Source organism: Apteryx rowi, unplaced genomic scaffold, assembly GCF_003343035.1.
Source record: "Apteryx rowi isolate R43461 unplaced genomic scaffold, aptRow1 scaffold_107, whole genome shotgun sequence".
In the NCBI taxonomy this organism is placed as follows: domain Eukaryota; kingdom Metazoa; phylum Chordata; class Aves; order Apterygiformes; family Apterygidae; genus Apteryx; species Apteryx rowi.
Genome location: NW_020447275.1, coordinates 1,926,841 through 1,942,021, shown reverse-complemented (window position 1 = coordinate 1,942,021; position 15,181 = coordinate 1,926,841). Strand labels below are relative to the sequence as shown.

Sequence of the window (15,181 nt, the reverse complement as noted above, 5' to 3'; positions counted from 1 at the left end):
CGAGCGGCGCCGCCGGGGGCCCGGGTCAGACCCGCGGCGCGGCGACGTCGGCGGGAGCGCGCCCGGCCGGTGCCGTGCTGGCTTGTGTCCGTGCGGCCTCGCCGGGGAGGCTCCTGAGGCGCCTTTCGGCCGAGTAAGAGAAGTAGTTGCAGAGCTGCGGGGCGCGCTGTGCCGGCTCCCGCCCGCTGTACCTCTCAGTCCTTGCCGCCGATGCATGCCTAAGCGTCTAAAAATTAAACTTTTTTTCCCTATTGATTTCCGATATAGGGAAACGTGACAGAAAAGGTGAGGCAACCAGTGCATAACAGTCTTATGAGGAAAGGCCTTTTTCCCTTTTCTGCCACTMATTCAGCAGTACCTCTGTTATTTATCTTGCACTTCTGTGCTGTCGCTTTTAGCATTGCTGCTGCTGCCATGGGAGTATCATTAATCTATCTCTGCCTCTTTGTGGTGGGTGGAGGAGACAACTACTTGTGTTCTGTTTGTTGGTATTGTTGATAGCAGGGTAGCAAATCTGGAGAGAATGACCTTTTTTGTTTGCTTTTTTCTTTAATTCTACTGAGGAGAGATCTTGATACCTACTGTTAAGATAGGTTTTCTAACATCAGGACAGATTATTGCCTTTTAACACTTAGGGCAATGATATTTTCAGAGAACATTTTGTTAGAGCAGCTGATCTGATTGAAAATAGACTCATTTTTGATTTCAGAGTCTCTTCTCCAATACACACATCCTTGTGTTCATCAGCTGTAATGTTCTGATGAGAATTTAGGCTCTGCAGCATAGACTAAATAACTGCATAGAAAACTGTACTTTCAAAATCTGGGTAAGTATTGGGTAACTGAACACTTAAAAAATCAGTTATATTCTGTAGGACATTCCAATAACTGATACTTTAAGAGGTCCAGTTCTTGGAAAATTATTTTGAAGGGTGCATATGAGATGGAATGGAAGTATTTGTTACACATGGGGCATGTAGATAGCTGGTCAGGTACCATATTTAAGATATTGAGTCTCTGTGAATCTTGTCAGTACTGTAAGATAACGACTGACTGGCCTGTTTGGAGGTGATAGGACTAGAATAACTCACAGTTCTCTTGCTGTGTTGATTGAATTCTTCCTTGCTTGTACAGACAGATAATTAATTTCAGTGGTTGACTGAAGCTGAGATTTAGAGTGCCATTCACACTTAAATACAGTATTATTGCTTTAGATGGTATTGCCTGCATGTTCTTGTGGGCATCTAACTAATCGTGACAGTAATATGTGCAGCTGAACATGACTTAAGTTCATTTTGAAGTGGTAGTGTCTTGGAAAATGTTGCTGAATGGATTTGTGAATAGTCCTTGGCTATGTTAAAAGCTTTTGGACAATTTTAACTTGGCAGCTGACTATCAAGCTATGGATATGGGCTATCAACTAGAGTGAACTTCCACAGAGGGAGTGATGCTTTCAGGACTCTCAGCTTTATAAGGTCTTGTACTTGGTCTGTGTTGCAAATTTTAACTTACTGCAGAATTAAATTCCAACCCTGGTGGAATGTTAGACTACCCACTTCTTGTAAAACACAGTACTTTAAAATATTGACTATTATGATGCCTGATGAAAGATACTTTATATTTGGACAGGTCTTGAAATCAATGAACTGTTTCATTACTGAATTCTGAAGATGTAAAGATGCTGTCATTTCTATTGAAGACATGAGGAAAAAAATGCGAAGTCCACATGTTGCCTTGGTACCTCCATTTACTTTAATATCAATAAGATTCTGCAGCATACTGGATCATTTTAGTGTTTCAGCTCCTGTAGAAATTCATTCTTTAAATAAACCAACAGCTTGGGCTATGTCCCTGTAGAAATAAAAGTTTTGGTTCAAATGCTTCAGCTGACACTTGTCTTTCAAACAAGATTTGCAAACGAGGAACCTCTCTGTTTTGTCACGTATAAGGATCTCTTCACGTTAATAGCAGGAAAAAGAAATAGTTTAAAGAGTAATGAGCAAACAGCACTGTAGTATTGAGCTGAGGTATTGAGGATGAATTATTCAAAATAACTTATTGTCAATCTGTACTCATCTACATCTTTTTGCCCTCTCAGCTGCTTAATCTTGAGATAAAATCTTGCTCCTACAAAGTGATCTTTAGCAGAAAATCCAACCTTCTAAACGGGGGCGGGGGAGAAGAAAGCTGGGAAATAAATGCCTTTTGAGCACAGCCTCAGGTGCCATAAAGAAAAGTTTTGTCTTGTTTCGGTACTTGCTATGTAATTATGGATAACAAGAGATGAGGCTTGGTGGAAATTTATATACCACCGTATCTTTCTGAGCTCTTAATGCTTATGATGTTATCAAGTGTGTGTGCTGTGCAAGTTATGCTGTGCAACCACTTCTGTAGCTTCTGTGTGGCAAGTGTATTGCCAAGTATGTTGTTTGTCTCTTAAGACTGCATAGAAACTGCTCCAGACTGCTTTAAAATTGATTACAAGCAAGCCACATGCTTCATTTTTGGAATTTCTTAGGATTAAGTAACAAACTCAGAGGGTTGCCTTCCCTAAAACATGGATCTAGTACTAGATTTGGCCACGTGACAAATCTTGATGTCAGTCAGGGATTTCAGTTCTTTTGCTTCTCTGTTGCTTGTGTTATAAAATGTGGCTCTCACTGTTTTAGTTTTGAAGCTTAAAAGGGAAAGTTTCTTCTTACTGGTAGTAGCAAGTATTTCCACATTTAGACTTGATTTCCTATAATCCTGTATTTAACTTTCTGTAAATCAGTACTTAAGAATGTTTATTCTATGTAAGTGATTTGTTTTCTCTTGCTTCTACCTTCAGTGCTTCTTAGTATTTTCCAGTAAACAAGGCTACAGTGGTGATAGGAGATCATGGGAAGGTGTGCGGCTTTGAGATTATTTGTTGATTTATGTTGTATCTTTGAAAGACTAAGGGGGATTCATGTTTGAAAATGGGAAAATTATTCCTTCATTTCAGATGAAATAAATGAAAGGGAGAAAAGAGAAGCTGAGAATGCAGAGAACCACTTTAACTTACTTCTTTTGCTGGCTATCTTGTGTACAGTACCTCCTTTCCAGCCCTCTTTAGGTGTTGGTGGGGAAACCAATAGCATCAGCTCTTACAATAGTAACAGTTGCCGAGGTGAACTCTTCCTGTGGTACCGATCAGCATGTAAGCGCTCCTGTGTGCAGAGTATCAGTTCCTGAAAATTGTTGTGCTTAAATCTGGGCTGAAACAACAAAATTCTTGTAATGAGGCTGAGTGAGAAAAGCAATATAATGGAAGTCATGTCATATAATGGAAGTTGTTTTACAGACTGGGTTTAGCATCTTTGCGCTAATTAGTACATTGTACTAAGAATGGTACGAGAAACGTAACTATTCATTTGTGTTTAATTGCATGTGGTCTTGTGTTCCCTTTTTAGAAGTTCATCTTACAACTTGGGGAAATTTTAGACCACAGATTAACAGATCAAAGCTTTCAGCAGTTAAATGACTGGTGTGTTCTGTCTCTCAAAATTCTTCCTCTGGGGAGATAAACGGAGCCTGATATTGATGTTGGTGGACCAGGAATTCATCCTGGAAATTTTATGATCATTTCCCTTAAATCAGGATGTGATATATGAACTTACTGCTGTGCAGTCTGTGCACTGTTAAGACAGGAAGTGAAGAAGCTCTAATTGTAGAGATGAGTAGATGGGATTTGTCATAACTATAAACTTGAAGCAAGCAGCAGTGAATTATAGTTGAACTTTATACCACAGTCACTTTAAAACTGTGAGTGCTAGAACTTAGCATTCCTTCTCTTATTAAAAGTAAACAAATAATCCATCGTGCTCATATCCCAAAAGAGAGGCAGAAAACTTTTAAAATAACTTGCAGCCAGTTAACTGGCCCCTTGGTAGGCTGAAGGAGTTGGGATTATGAGCTGTACCGAGCACACAGCTGTTGCCACAATAGCTTTTCTCCAGCTGTCATGCAGAGGTCTGTCACAAAATACCCCACATTCCCTTCTAACTCAGCCCTTTGTAACATTTAGGTTTCCTTGCTCAAAGGGAGTACAGGCTAGCAAATACTTAATCACCCTCTGCTTTTTTTTAACTCACAGTTGCCATTTACTTCATGCATTTTTTTGTTAAACTGAACAATGTATAGTTAGTTTTAGCTGTACACTGTAAGAGTGCCACTGATGTTTCAAGTTATCTGCTTTGCAAAATAGTGGATACTTCTGATCAGAAATGTTTTTCCACAGACAAGAGATGTTCAACCTCTCTGAAGAATGTTAAAATTATTTATCATACTGTTTTGCCTCTTTGTAGAGCTATAGATTTTGTTTTGTGACAAATACATGTATAATTTTGTGTACTGAATAGACTTCAATGACTTACAAGAATATGCTCATTTATAAATGTCACGGGACCCTTGAGATGGTATTGATTGGATGTAACTCAGTTCAGCTGAGTTGAGCTTGGTTTGTCAATCAACTTCATGTTAAATATGGTAATGCAACAATATGCTTAAGACTGCTAAAATGCTTAATGTAAATATAAAATGAATGTAGGGGTCTGTTTCATTTTCATATACTGAGATCATGTTCTGTTTATAAGTGAATTTTTTACTGCCAGGTTTGCAAAGTAAAGTAGTTCTACTGCTCTTAAAATTGTCAGTTAAAAATTCTGATTACAGCTGAGCTGATTGTGTTGCTGATAACAAGTGAGTAAAATGAACTGGATGTAGTTTTGTTGACTCTTTAATGCCTGTATCAGGCATTTGTCTAAAAGCAAGCATATATGACTTGCAGATGGGTCATGAGCAGGTGTTCATATATATGGTTTTTCTTTCTTTTGGCATTAGCAGCTTAGAAAAAGAAAAGAGAATGTTAGTTCTCATTGATTAGAAATAAAGTTAAAGGGGGGTTATCTGAAAGTATCTTTTATCTCTGGTATAGCTGTTGGGCAAGAAAATAGCCTGTTCTCAATTTTATGGTGAAGTTGTAAAGTAGAATAGTAAAGCAGATTGAAGAGCAGCAACTGAAAATGCAGCTGGTGTTTGAGGCGACATGCTGGATGTTTGACAGCCCCCGATGTCTGTGGTCTGTACCACTTTAGTATGCTCTACTTGGTGGATGTGTAAATCCCTCTGCTGTTTCTAGGTACTCTTGACTAAACGTTGCTGACCATCAAGAAAATGTTCTTCAAATAAGCCCATAAAATTCAAAGGAATAAAATGCCATGAATTCCAGGCTGCAAATTCCTGTAGGGCTATGCCAGGGCTGGTATGCTTACATTTTGATAAAGAGTGGGGCCTTTTTACTGTAAGTAGTACAGTGCAACCCAAGATGACAAAATACAATTCAGGAGAATGACCAGCTTAGCTTAGTGTTGGCATCTGTTGAGGTTAAAGGTAGCGTGTGTGTGTCGGGAGGAGGGGGGAAGGTGAGAAGTGAAAATCCCAATCAGCCCAAAGCCCTTGTGATGCAGTCGCCTGGAATAATAAGGGCTGGTTGTTCCATTTCTTGTGAAACTTGAACTGCGGGGCTCCTGGCTTCCCATAATACTGCTACCAAAAAAAGCTCTCTTGCTTGGGTTAGCTGTAGATCTACGGCCTGTCTGACAAATGTAGCAGATAACTTCTGGCTTAACTTGCAGGCAAGAAAGAGGCATTGGATTGCATGGTAGTGTTTTAGTATAGCTAACGTTCAGAGTTGAAAATATGCCAAGAGTTGCCGAGTATTCAGTGTGATACATTAGTGTCATGCATACATGACAGCTCGTTCAGAGGACTAAGCTGTGCAGTTGCCCCAGGGAACTGTCTGATATTATTGACTAGGCGTCGCAAAGAACAGCATCAACTGATGGAGGGAGTACGCTGACTTGCTTGCGCTGTCTGGAGAGTGCGGGAGGGTGCGCCAAGCAGAGGTGTTTAAGCTTAAGGGCTCTAGCAATGGTATGACGCATCACAACTTAGGCAGCAGAGATACCGTGCGTTAATATATGAATAGGGTAGAACCGAGCTTGCATTCAAAGGCCAACATAAAGTCTGAATAGGGCTTTAATTTTTAGATACCGATCATTCCTATTTTGAGGAATTTACAGTCCTTTCCCAAAGTGAAATTCCTTTGAGATATTGTAAACCAGCCCTCAGTGTGGTCAGGCAGCACCTTTCCACGTATTAACCCCTAGTGGCAGCTGCTTGTATAGTAAGTCATTATTGACGTACCTTTTGGTTTTTGCACAAGGAGTACTGGCACTACTTCCGGAATTATGGATTGCTGTGCCCTTTGCACTTTCAGGGATGAACAGGCAGCTGCTGGCAAGTAGCTCTGTTTTCCTTTCCTTTCTAGAGGAGAGACTCCCCGTTCCAGTTTTGTCTGGAGCTCTGAGGGCAATGTGAATTCCACTTTTTAGCAGTGGGAGCAGAAGGTGGCCTGGCTCAGTCCAACTCTTGTATTGGGGGAGTTTTGGAGGACCTAAAAAGTTTATATTTGCATAGTTTAAAGATTTATAACTTGTCCGTATTTACCAAAAGCGTTACTAGCACTAAAAACATTGCAACTTAACTCCTTGAAGTACTCTGAAATAAATACTAGCTTCATTAAGTAGAATACAGTGGTAGTCTGGCTAGCTGGTAGGCAGCTAGGCTTTTTGCAGGCCTTCCTAAATTATTCACTTTTCAGGACTAGACTAGTATAAACACAAGTGGATAACTTCTTAGTTTAACAGCCGTTGCAATGGTTCAGACTGCTTAACTTCACTGATTTGGTGTCCTTATGTTCAGTTATAACCGTAAGTACTCAGTAAAATGTAATATTCCAAGTAAATGCAGCATTTATTTTGTTACATTTCAAGGTGTATGTAAAATCAATATTAAAACTGAAATCACAATTGTAATTGCTCTTAATTTTTTGACTTTTCCCAATTGCTTTGCATATAATGTGTCCCAGAGATTTCTGAGTGTAGCTTTGGCCAACCTAGACAAATTCTTACTGAAGGAGGTAGAGTGAATGGGGTTCAGATTAAATAGTTTAATCACAAATAATATTAGTAGGCAGTGTTTACCAGAAAAATGGTTTGCCAGACGAAGTTGCCGGGGTCTTGTTTTAAAATGCTGACAGATACATAGTTACCTGTCATTACAAACTTGGAGAAGTGAATTGGCTCCTAGATGGGGGAATTATTCATATAAGCAGTGAGTGAGGCCCTACCTACTTGTCTTGAACTGCATCTTTCTTGCACTGAGAGAGAGGTACCCTGTGATCTTGACCAAAATCTTTTTCTCAGCTCCTTTTTTATGTTCTTTGCCATTTTTATGTTCTCACAGCTTAAGTGTGGTTGCAGCTTGGGTCTGGAATAGCCTGCAAGCTGCTTTGGGTAATATGGGTATTAGCCATAATAAATAATGGGTAATATGAAAGAAAATATTTATTTTCTCTCTTTTATAACATAACTGCTTGAAGTAGATAGCAGATAAAAAGGATGTTTACTAGCTCTGCTTGCTTTGCCTTTTCTTACTTACTCCAGGGACACACCACATGTATACTTAAACTAGTCGCATACCTGAGTGCCAAAGTCAAATGTGTAGGCTATTTGATGTCTATTACTGCTTTTAGATGGAACTTCCATAAGATTAAAATTACTTTTTTTTGTAGGTTGCTTGCTTTTACTGGGTTGCTTCTAAGAGGATTGGGGTGGAATGCAGTGCACAGAGTATTTACAGTTAAAGAAGGGTAATGTATTCATGTTTTAAGTGCTTGATCTTGTGAGTGATCAAATGTTGTGCACAACACTGCCCCTCATTAAAGTGAGATTATGGTTTCTTATCAGTCTCTGATAAAAGGCTATAGAACTTGCACTTTAGCTGCCTTGAAGTATATGCAGAGCCTCAAACCTAAGTTGGGTGAGGGCTACTGAGGAGGATTTTAATGCACTTCTCTAGTTAGGTCAGGAAGTGCTGTAAGTTCCAGTTATGGATCGAGATCCTATTGAATGGCGAGTTCCTTGGTAACTTTTGCATAACATGCAACTACGCAGCCATACGGCAGGAGACAGTAGGGCAGCGTGGGGTCTAGCTCAGTGACTGCCTTATCTTCGTGTGGATTGTAGCAATGGTGAAAGCTCATAAAGAAAGGTTTTGAAAGAGAAAGTACATTTCTAGAGGCTTATGTAGAACCCACCTAACACGCAAAGGAAAGCAAATGCTGTGTTTGGCATGAGAACGTGAGACATGAGAAACATGTGGAAATGGTCAGCAGGTAGGAGCAACACAGTGGAGAAATTGAAGTGGCTTGAAAGTGAGGCCAAGTTGATAATTCGTTTGCCCTTTAATAAAGCGGACAGCCAGTGGGGAGGTGCAAGGCTAGGGAAATGAAATTTTTACATTTCAAACTGAAGAACAGGATTTTGCTGTAATTGAGAGTTTAATTTGATAAGCTAGTATTACCATTAAGGAAGAATGCTCTGCAGGTCCCTGCATTGCCACAGCAATTGTACCAATATAGCTGTTTACTCCATCTAGTTCACTGAAGCTCCACAGAGTTTAAAAATAACCAAGGAATGTTTTTACCCAGGATCAGTTACCCTGTCTGGTTCACTGTGCAACTCTGCAGACAGCTTCATCTGGCAGTAGTGCTAGTTTAATCAGACCTGCACCAAGGTCTCTGTGTCAAGAGGTTGTGTTCAAACTATAGCATGTGGTGAATCTAGCTAGTAGTTAGTGCTTTAGATAGTAGAATCTATGCAGAAGTACTCTATTAAAGGTCACACGAAGTATCAGTTGCTAGGACCAATGTGCGTTAGTAATTAACTAGATGTTAGCATATAAAAATGCTACAGTTCAAGCCAAAAAATTAGTGCAACAATAACAACTGAAATATTCTACAGCAATCCTTATGCAGAAGGATCTATAAGAAGCTTTATTTCGCAGCAGTTACCTTAGGTATATGTTCATAACTATCGTGTGTATTGCTTTCCTCAAGTTTTTTAAGCCAGAAAATAAACTTGAGGTTCCTTCCCCTAAATGAGTAAGGGAATTATTTTTCCAGTACTGTTCTGAGTAGTCCGCAACGGTAGTGATTTAAAATGTTGAGTCACTAGTTATGTTTGTTAGGAAAAAGTGGAATTTTAAAATCGCTGCCATTACAAGATGTTCAGTTTCAGCCCTTCTAGCAAAACTAACTTGCTCAGCTCATGCCACAGAGCATCTTCAGGATTCCCAATTTAAGCAGGTATAAATCTGTAAACCTGCAAACAAATCTGAATATTATTTCTTATATGGCAAGTAGAGCATGAAAAGGTAGGACGCTGATGATAAATCTTTGTGAAGAATCTGACATCTTTGGATGGAGCAAGTCTCATAATAGAAGGTGTTTAACAGGTCACTTTCCTATGTAAGGAACTGAAGTGGGATTACAGTAATACATACTGTAGGTATGAGTGTTTCAAAATTGTACATCCGGAGTAATATTTCTGCATGTGTCTTTCCTTTTAAGAAGGTCCTTCATAATCATGGGGAAAAAGTCATTGTTGACAGTATATTTGTAATGTGCTACCAGCTCTACTATTTAAATATGCATACAAGGTTTTCCTCTACCAGCTCACACTAACAAGTCCTTGTTAGCAAAAAGCAGTAAATAAGCAAGTGATATGTTTACAGGATTTTGGCCTTGCATGACCAAACCCAGCATTACTAAGAACACAATTATCAGTTTGTTTTTAATTTTGTCTTGCAATCTCAGTTGGTTGTTAAGATTTCTTCTAGTTGTTTGTCTGCAAAGTCCTCCAGAAACATACTATGCTTGTGTGTTATTCTCCTGCCTTGCCCCCAAACCCAAAACAAACCTCTCTGAATCTTGACCACATTTCCTGACTGAGATTTCCAAGACACAAAGGTACCTGCTGTACCCTTTTTGCTTTCCCATACTCTGACTTCCCTTTATTGATGCTCCTCATTAATGCGACACAGGTTCTCGCCTTGCTGGGAGTTCTCAGGTTGAGATTCTGTTTTGGATCTTAAAGTATTATGGGTGGAGAGAATTCCTTGCTGGGCTCCAGCCCCAGAGTATGGGCTTTCCATGTTTCCCAAGGAGTGTGCACTTCCACGTGCGGGGTTGGGCAGTGGTCGTCTAATAGTCATTTGCAGTGTGATTATTTCAAAGCTGGGAGCTTTTACATGATCAGTGTTTGGCAAAATAATGATAGGTTATGCAATGGCTCTTAAAATCACTTCAGTCTGCTAGCTTTTTTAAGATTTGTCTTCTGAGTATTGAAATGACAGCATTAAAATGCAATTTGTTTTCCTGATCCTTGAGAGTTTCTGAGGATGCTTGGGTATTGCAAGATTTTGCAACACAAATTGCATTTATTGACTTTTTTTTCAGGTGAGATTGAATTGAAGCTTATTCTTTCCTTCCAGCTGTGTACACCTAGTTAAGTGCAAAGTCAACAGGCAAATCAGAGCCTGAAAGGTCTGCTTCAGTTTGTCTGAATCACAAGCCACTCTCAAAGCAAGTAAAGGGCTGAGTATTCCCAGTCTTGTTTCTGTGCATACATACTTACTAACTGACCTTCTTTTTACACATAGGTTTCAATTTGATATTAGAAATACATGGTAGTGAACTACTAAAAACTGTCAGTCAAAGGTCATGTCCAGACTCATTCACCTCTGTCAATAATAGTAGGTATTTGGTTAGTCACTTACAGTAATCTTATGAAGCAATTGCTATAGCTGCTCTGTATTTTAGTTTATAGGACAGGTGTTTCAGAATTTCTTAAAAAAATAAAAATGAAAATCTTAAAATCAGTATGTTAAGGACAACTTAGCAGCACTCATAGTACTTCCATGAATTCAGAAAACTTAACAATAGGTTGTTGAATGAAGCAATTTTCAGACCCTCATGTTGGGAAGTATGTCTGTGAGGTCAAAATTCTTCTTGGCATTAGGTTTAATCAGTTAAACTCTCACATGCAAGGTAAAGCATCTCTGTAAAGCTGAGTGTGTCTTGTCTTGTAATCTGAGGATATGAAAACAAGAAGTCTTAAACTATGGAAGTATAACTTCTGTCTCCGTAGGGTAGATTTTTCTTTCCTTCTATTACGGAAGCATTCTGTTGGTGACACGGAGGCAGTCCAGGTAAAGTGGGTGGAACACATCCTGCCTTTCTTTTTCAATGCTGCCTCTTAAGAGGTTGTCACTGAGTGACAGTGTTGTTGACTGGTTACTGTTGGTTCAGATGCTTGTGCTTCTAGGTGTTCTAGGTCTAGCAGTCGCTTCTCATAAACTAAGGAAAAAGGCACATTAAACCTCTGAATAATCTTGTATATTGTTTAACTACTTCTCTAGCTGTTGGTGCAATATTACTTTAGGTTGTACAAATGATACTACTGAACTGTCAAAGTACAAACCTTACAGCTCTCCTCTTGTTGCTTGATTACTGCAGTGACTAAACTTTAAGCTGTTTTCCATACCTGGAATGTTGGAGGAGCAATCATCTAGAGGCATTCTGCTAAAGAAGTCATCAAAAGAGAATTGTGCTGCTTACTGTAACTTCTTGACATGGTTTAGTATTAAATGTTATGTTAAAACAGGTCTTAAGCAGCAAGGATAGTTTAGGAGACTTCTGCTTGTAGCAGTTACACAGTTCATAACTTCCTTTGGCTGCCTGTGGGGTCATGCTCTAAACAGGATCACAGAATTCCAGGTACAATTCTTCGGTAGCTAATGTGGACCGTCATACTTATGCTGATACGTGTGTGCAGGCAGAGTGAGTGGAGGAGGGCTAGGACAGGCAGCCAGCTCTTCAGCAGGGTTAACCACTGAAAAAAATGTGCGTAGGGCTGCGTGAAGCCTTGTGCAGCTAGGGGAAGTCAGCCTGTTGTTCTAGCTCTGCTCGAGATGGAGAAGGAGGCTTGAGAGCAGTTGTTCTTAGCATTTAGAGCAAACATAAGGCAACTTGCAGAGTACCTCCTGTATATAGTACTGATGAGCAAGTCCTGTTATCTTCTGATAAAAGGGTGTTCAGCTGAGGTCTTTCTTCATAGTGTCTGTGTCAGATCAGCTCACAGAACGAGAGGGTTGATTTCATTCAGGTTGAGCTGCAAATGTCAAGGCAACTCTGAGACGTCAAGCTTTTGCGGTCTTCTAACTCGTCTGATGAGAATAAGTGTCTGTGCATATCTCAGACCACTAAGCTTGAAAATTAGTTCATTGCCCATCAATAGGTGAACTGTTTGATTAATTCTGAGAGCATTGCTTTGTAGGAGGAGAGAGGTTTTTAAACTGATAGTGTTCCAATTTTCACAGGGACATTTAAAAGCTGGAAAACTTCTGAATCCCTCTTCCAGTGGCCTAAATCTACTAACTATAGAAAGCGTTTTATCTTCTTTGGAGATGCTTCTTTTCTTTTGCTGTCTAGAAGTTTTTGCACTTACTAGGGCTGATATAGTGTGTCAGGTTATCAGAGGACTTGATCAGTTTTTTGTCTGTGAAACTAATTTGAAGTCCTATTTGTTTTACAAATGTTCATGAAATTAATGTTTGTAAAAAGTCAAATATCTGAAATTGTCTAATATCTGTTGGCGGAGCTTGTATGGGAAAAGAGTCTCTACAACTTAAACAGTCTACATCCTTGTCCCATATTATCTGCTTTCTTCCAAGTAGGTTACATTCCACACATTTTTAGTAGTGGCTTCCCCTCCTCCACAGCTGCTTTGACTTGTTTTGTGGGAGGACTTGAATATTTAGACTGACACTCCAGTGGTCTTCTCCCAAAAAAGAAACTGATTAAGATATTAAAATAGTTCACTTTTTTTTTCTATATGTGTATGTAATACCTATATGCAAATTATGGTCAGAATTTGAAAATAATCTAACCTATGCTAATTTGAGGTCTGTATAATTGTGACCTGTGATCTTAAAATCCAGCTGAGTTTGTGTAGCTGGAATTTGGGGATTTTGCTAAAGGTTTAAGGTTTTAAGAGGTGGGGTGTTTTTTTCCTTAAGAGCTGAAATTGCATATTGAAATTCTGTGTTCTATGCGTTTCATCAATTTACAAGTATTCTTAAATTCAAAAACTTCTGAAAATAAACAAAAGCCTTGCATTTCTTGAAATGATCTCCCCAAAAAGATGCTGGCTGCCTCTCTGGGTAAGGGAAGGGATGGTGATTTTGAAGAATTTGTTCAGTCTGATTGCAGAAGGTGAATAATTTAAGCTGCAGTCACTTGCTTCCGACTAGATGATTGAGATTTAGTTTTGTAAGTTAAATAGCTTATGTTAAAACTTAAAAATTTAGTGTACTACATAAACTTCAGCTAGCTGGTTTGTACATGGGAGTACTTTTATGCTAATTGAATAGCTTGAGAAATTTAAAGCATCTCTTTCAGATTTCCTAGTGTTAGTGGTTATTATGAGATGCTAATGGGATTACTTGATACTGTTCAACAAGGCATTTACCATCTTTGTCATTTCTTTCTTTAATGGATTATGATACCTCTCTTTAGTCAAGGAAATTATGTTAAGCGTAACTAGTGAAAGGGACTCAAGTTACTTTACTCTCCGGACAAATTCCCATGTGTGTCATAAGTTCTTTTCTTGCTAACTGAACACCTCAGAGTTGGAGAGCTAACTTTTTATTAGCCTTCGTACTAGTACCTTGTGTGGGCTGACGCAAACCAATTACGACCTGCTATCCTAGCAATTGGCTAACATGGAGATTCATAGGAAGATATTCCTAGATTTGCTTTTATGTTTTATCTTAGGGTCTGACAGTCATTTCCGAAACCTGAAACAGGTAGTTCAACAAGTTGGAAATGTATGCAACCCATCTAATTGTTTTTGATAACTATGAAAGGTTGCTATTAATACACACACAGGAAATAAGTCAGGAGAACTTAGACTTAGACTGAAACATTCTCTAATGCTGGAAGAAAGCTTAAAAGAAAAAATTCACTTGCACTGAATTGGTAGCATCCATTCTGCCCTTTAAAGTATCTTAAAATTGGCTTTGCTACACATTAAAAGCTGACACAAGTCTGCGGTGGTAATATTTTGTTTAGAGATGTTCAAACGTGGCTAAGTAAGAGTTAAATAACAAAAAGATCAGGTGTCCCAGAGGCTTTCTTCTTCTCATATTGATGTACTGGCTGTCCTGAGACTTCACCTGTGATTACTGGAAATCTGAATAACACTGAATAGTCTTTTATTCTAAGTATGATGAAGTTGAAGAACCTGTTTCTAATCTATAAAAATGAGAGAAACTAACGTGCTTTCCTGTGGTTTTAGTGCAGAAGGCTGGTTGCTTGTGCATTCCGCRCTCTGTTTTCTCTTCACTGAATGCCTTTACCACAAGATCACTACTCGGCAGAATATGGGAGCGGAAATAGCAGTAGGTTTTTAAAAAAAAACAATAAAAAAAACCCTCAGATCAACCCTCATGCATTCTAAAACCTTCTTCTGAAAGTAAACAAATTGACAGTCTTTGCACACTGCTCTCACATTTTAAGGCAGCATTTATTGTGTTGCTGGCTCTTTACACCTTTTAACTGAATGCCTGCATGGGTCCTTATTTGCTCAAGTAAACTATCAGATGATGGTGTTTGCTGTTTATTGGAAGCTGTACTTTATTGCATGGGCCTGTCTGATCAGGGAAAAATACTGCCCAGTACAATTTAAATTTAGAATTTCCTGTAGGTGAGAGAGTATGCTGTCCTTCAAGGCAAGTTGTTTTAAGCTGTCTTCCCAACTAGATAAATAATAAATCTATTTTCCCAAGTGCAGCTAACTTATAATGTAACTAGGGGCTGCAGCATGTATCCTGTATACATTTTATGAATTCAGCTCAGGTAATTTTTTTATCAGTTGCTCAGTTTTGATGAATATTAACTTGCTTGGGGAGGAGAGAACTGAATTTGTTTCATTTCTAATGTTTTTGCTTTGGGATTTTATAATTACTTTATGCAACAGAAACTCTTGGATTGTCTGTCGTCTTGCACTTTGTATGGGATAGCTAATTCTTCTGTTGCTGTACCTTCTGCACTGCAGCATCAAGTGTTACTCAGATTATGCTCTGCAGAAATGAGGTGGGGAATGTATGAATTGCTTTGCAAGGACATGTGAAAAGCAAGTAAGAAGAGCAAGCTTGCCTCTTGAGAGTACCTGTTTCCCTCCTGGAAAATCTTA

General features: G+C 39.0%; 1 protein-coding gene across 1 annotated transcript in view; it reads left to right on the top strand.

Moving 5' to 3' along the window:
* The first annotated feature begins 1,645 nt into the window (after positions 1-1,645).
* The window catches only part of RRAS2 (RAS related 2), a 45,732-nt gene continuing 32,196 nt past the window's right edge, over positions 1,646-15,181 (top strand). Inside the window, exon 1 of the mRNA XM_026070784.1 lies at positions 1,646-1,736. Within this exon, the coding sequence (XP_025926569.1) occupies positions 1,701-1,736 (36 nt within the window). The 5' untranslated portion in view covers positions 1,646-1,700. The remainder of the gene's footprint in view (positions 1,737-15,181) is intronic.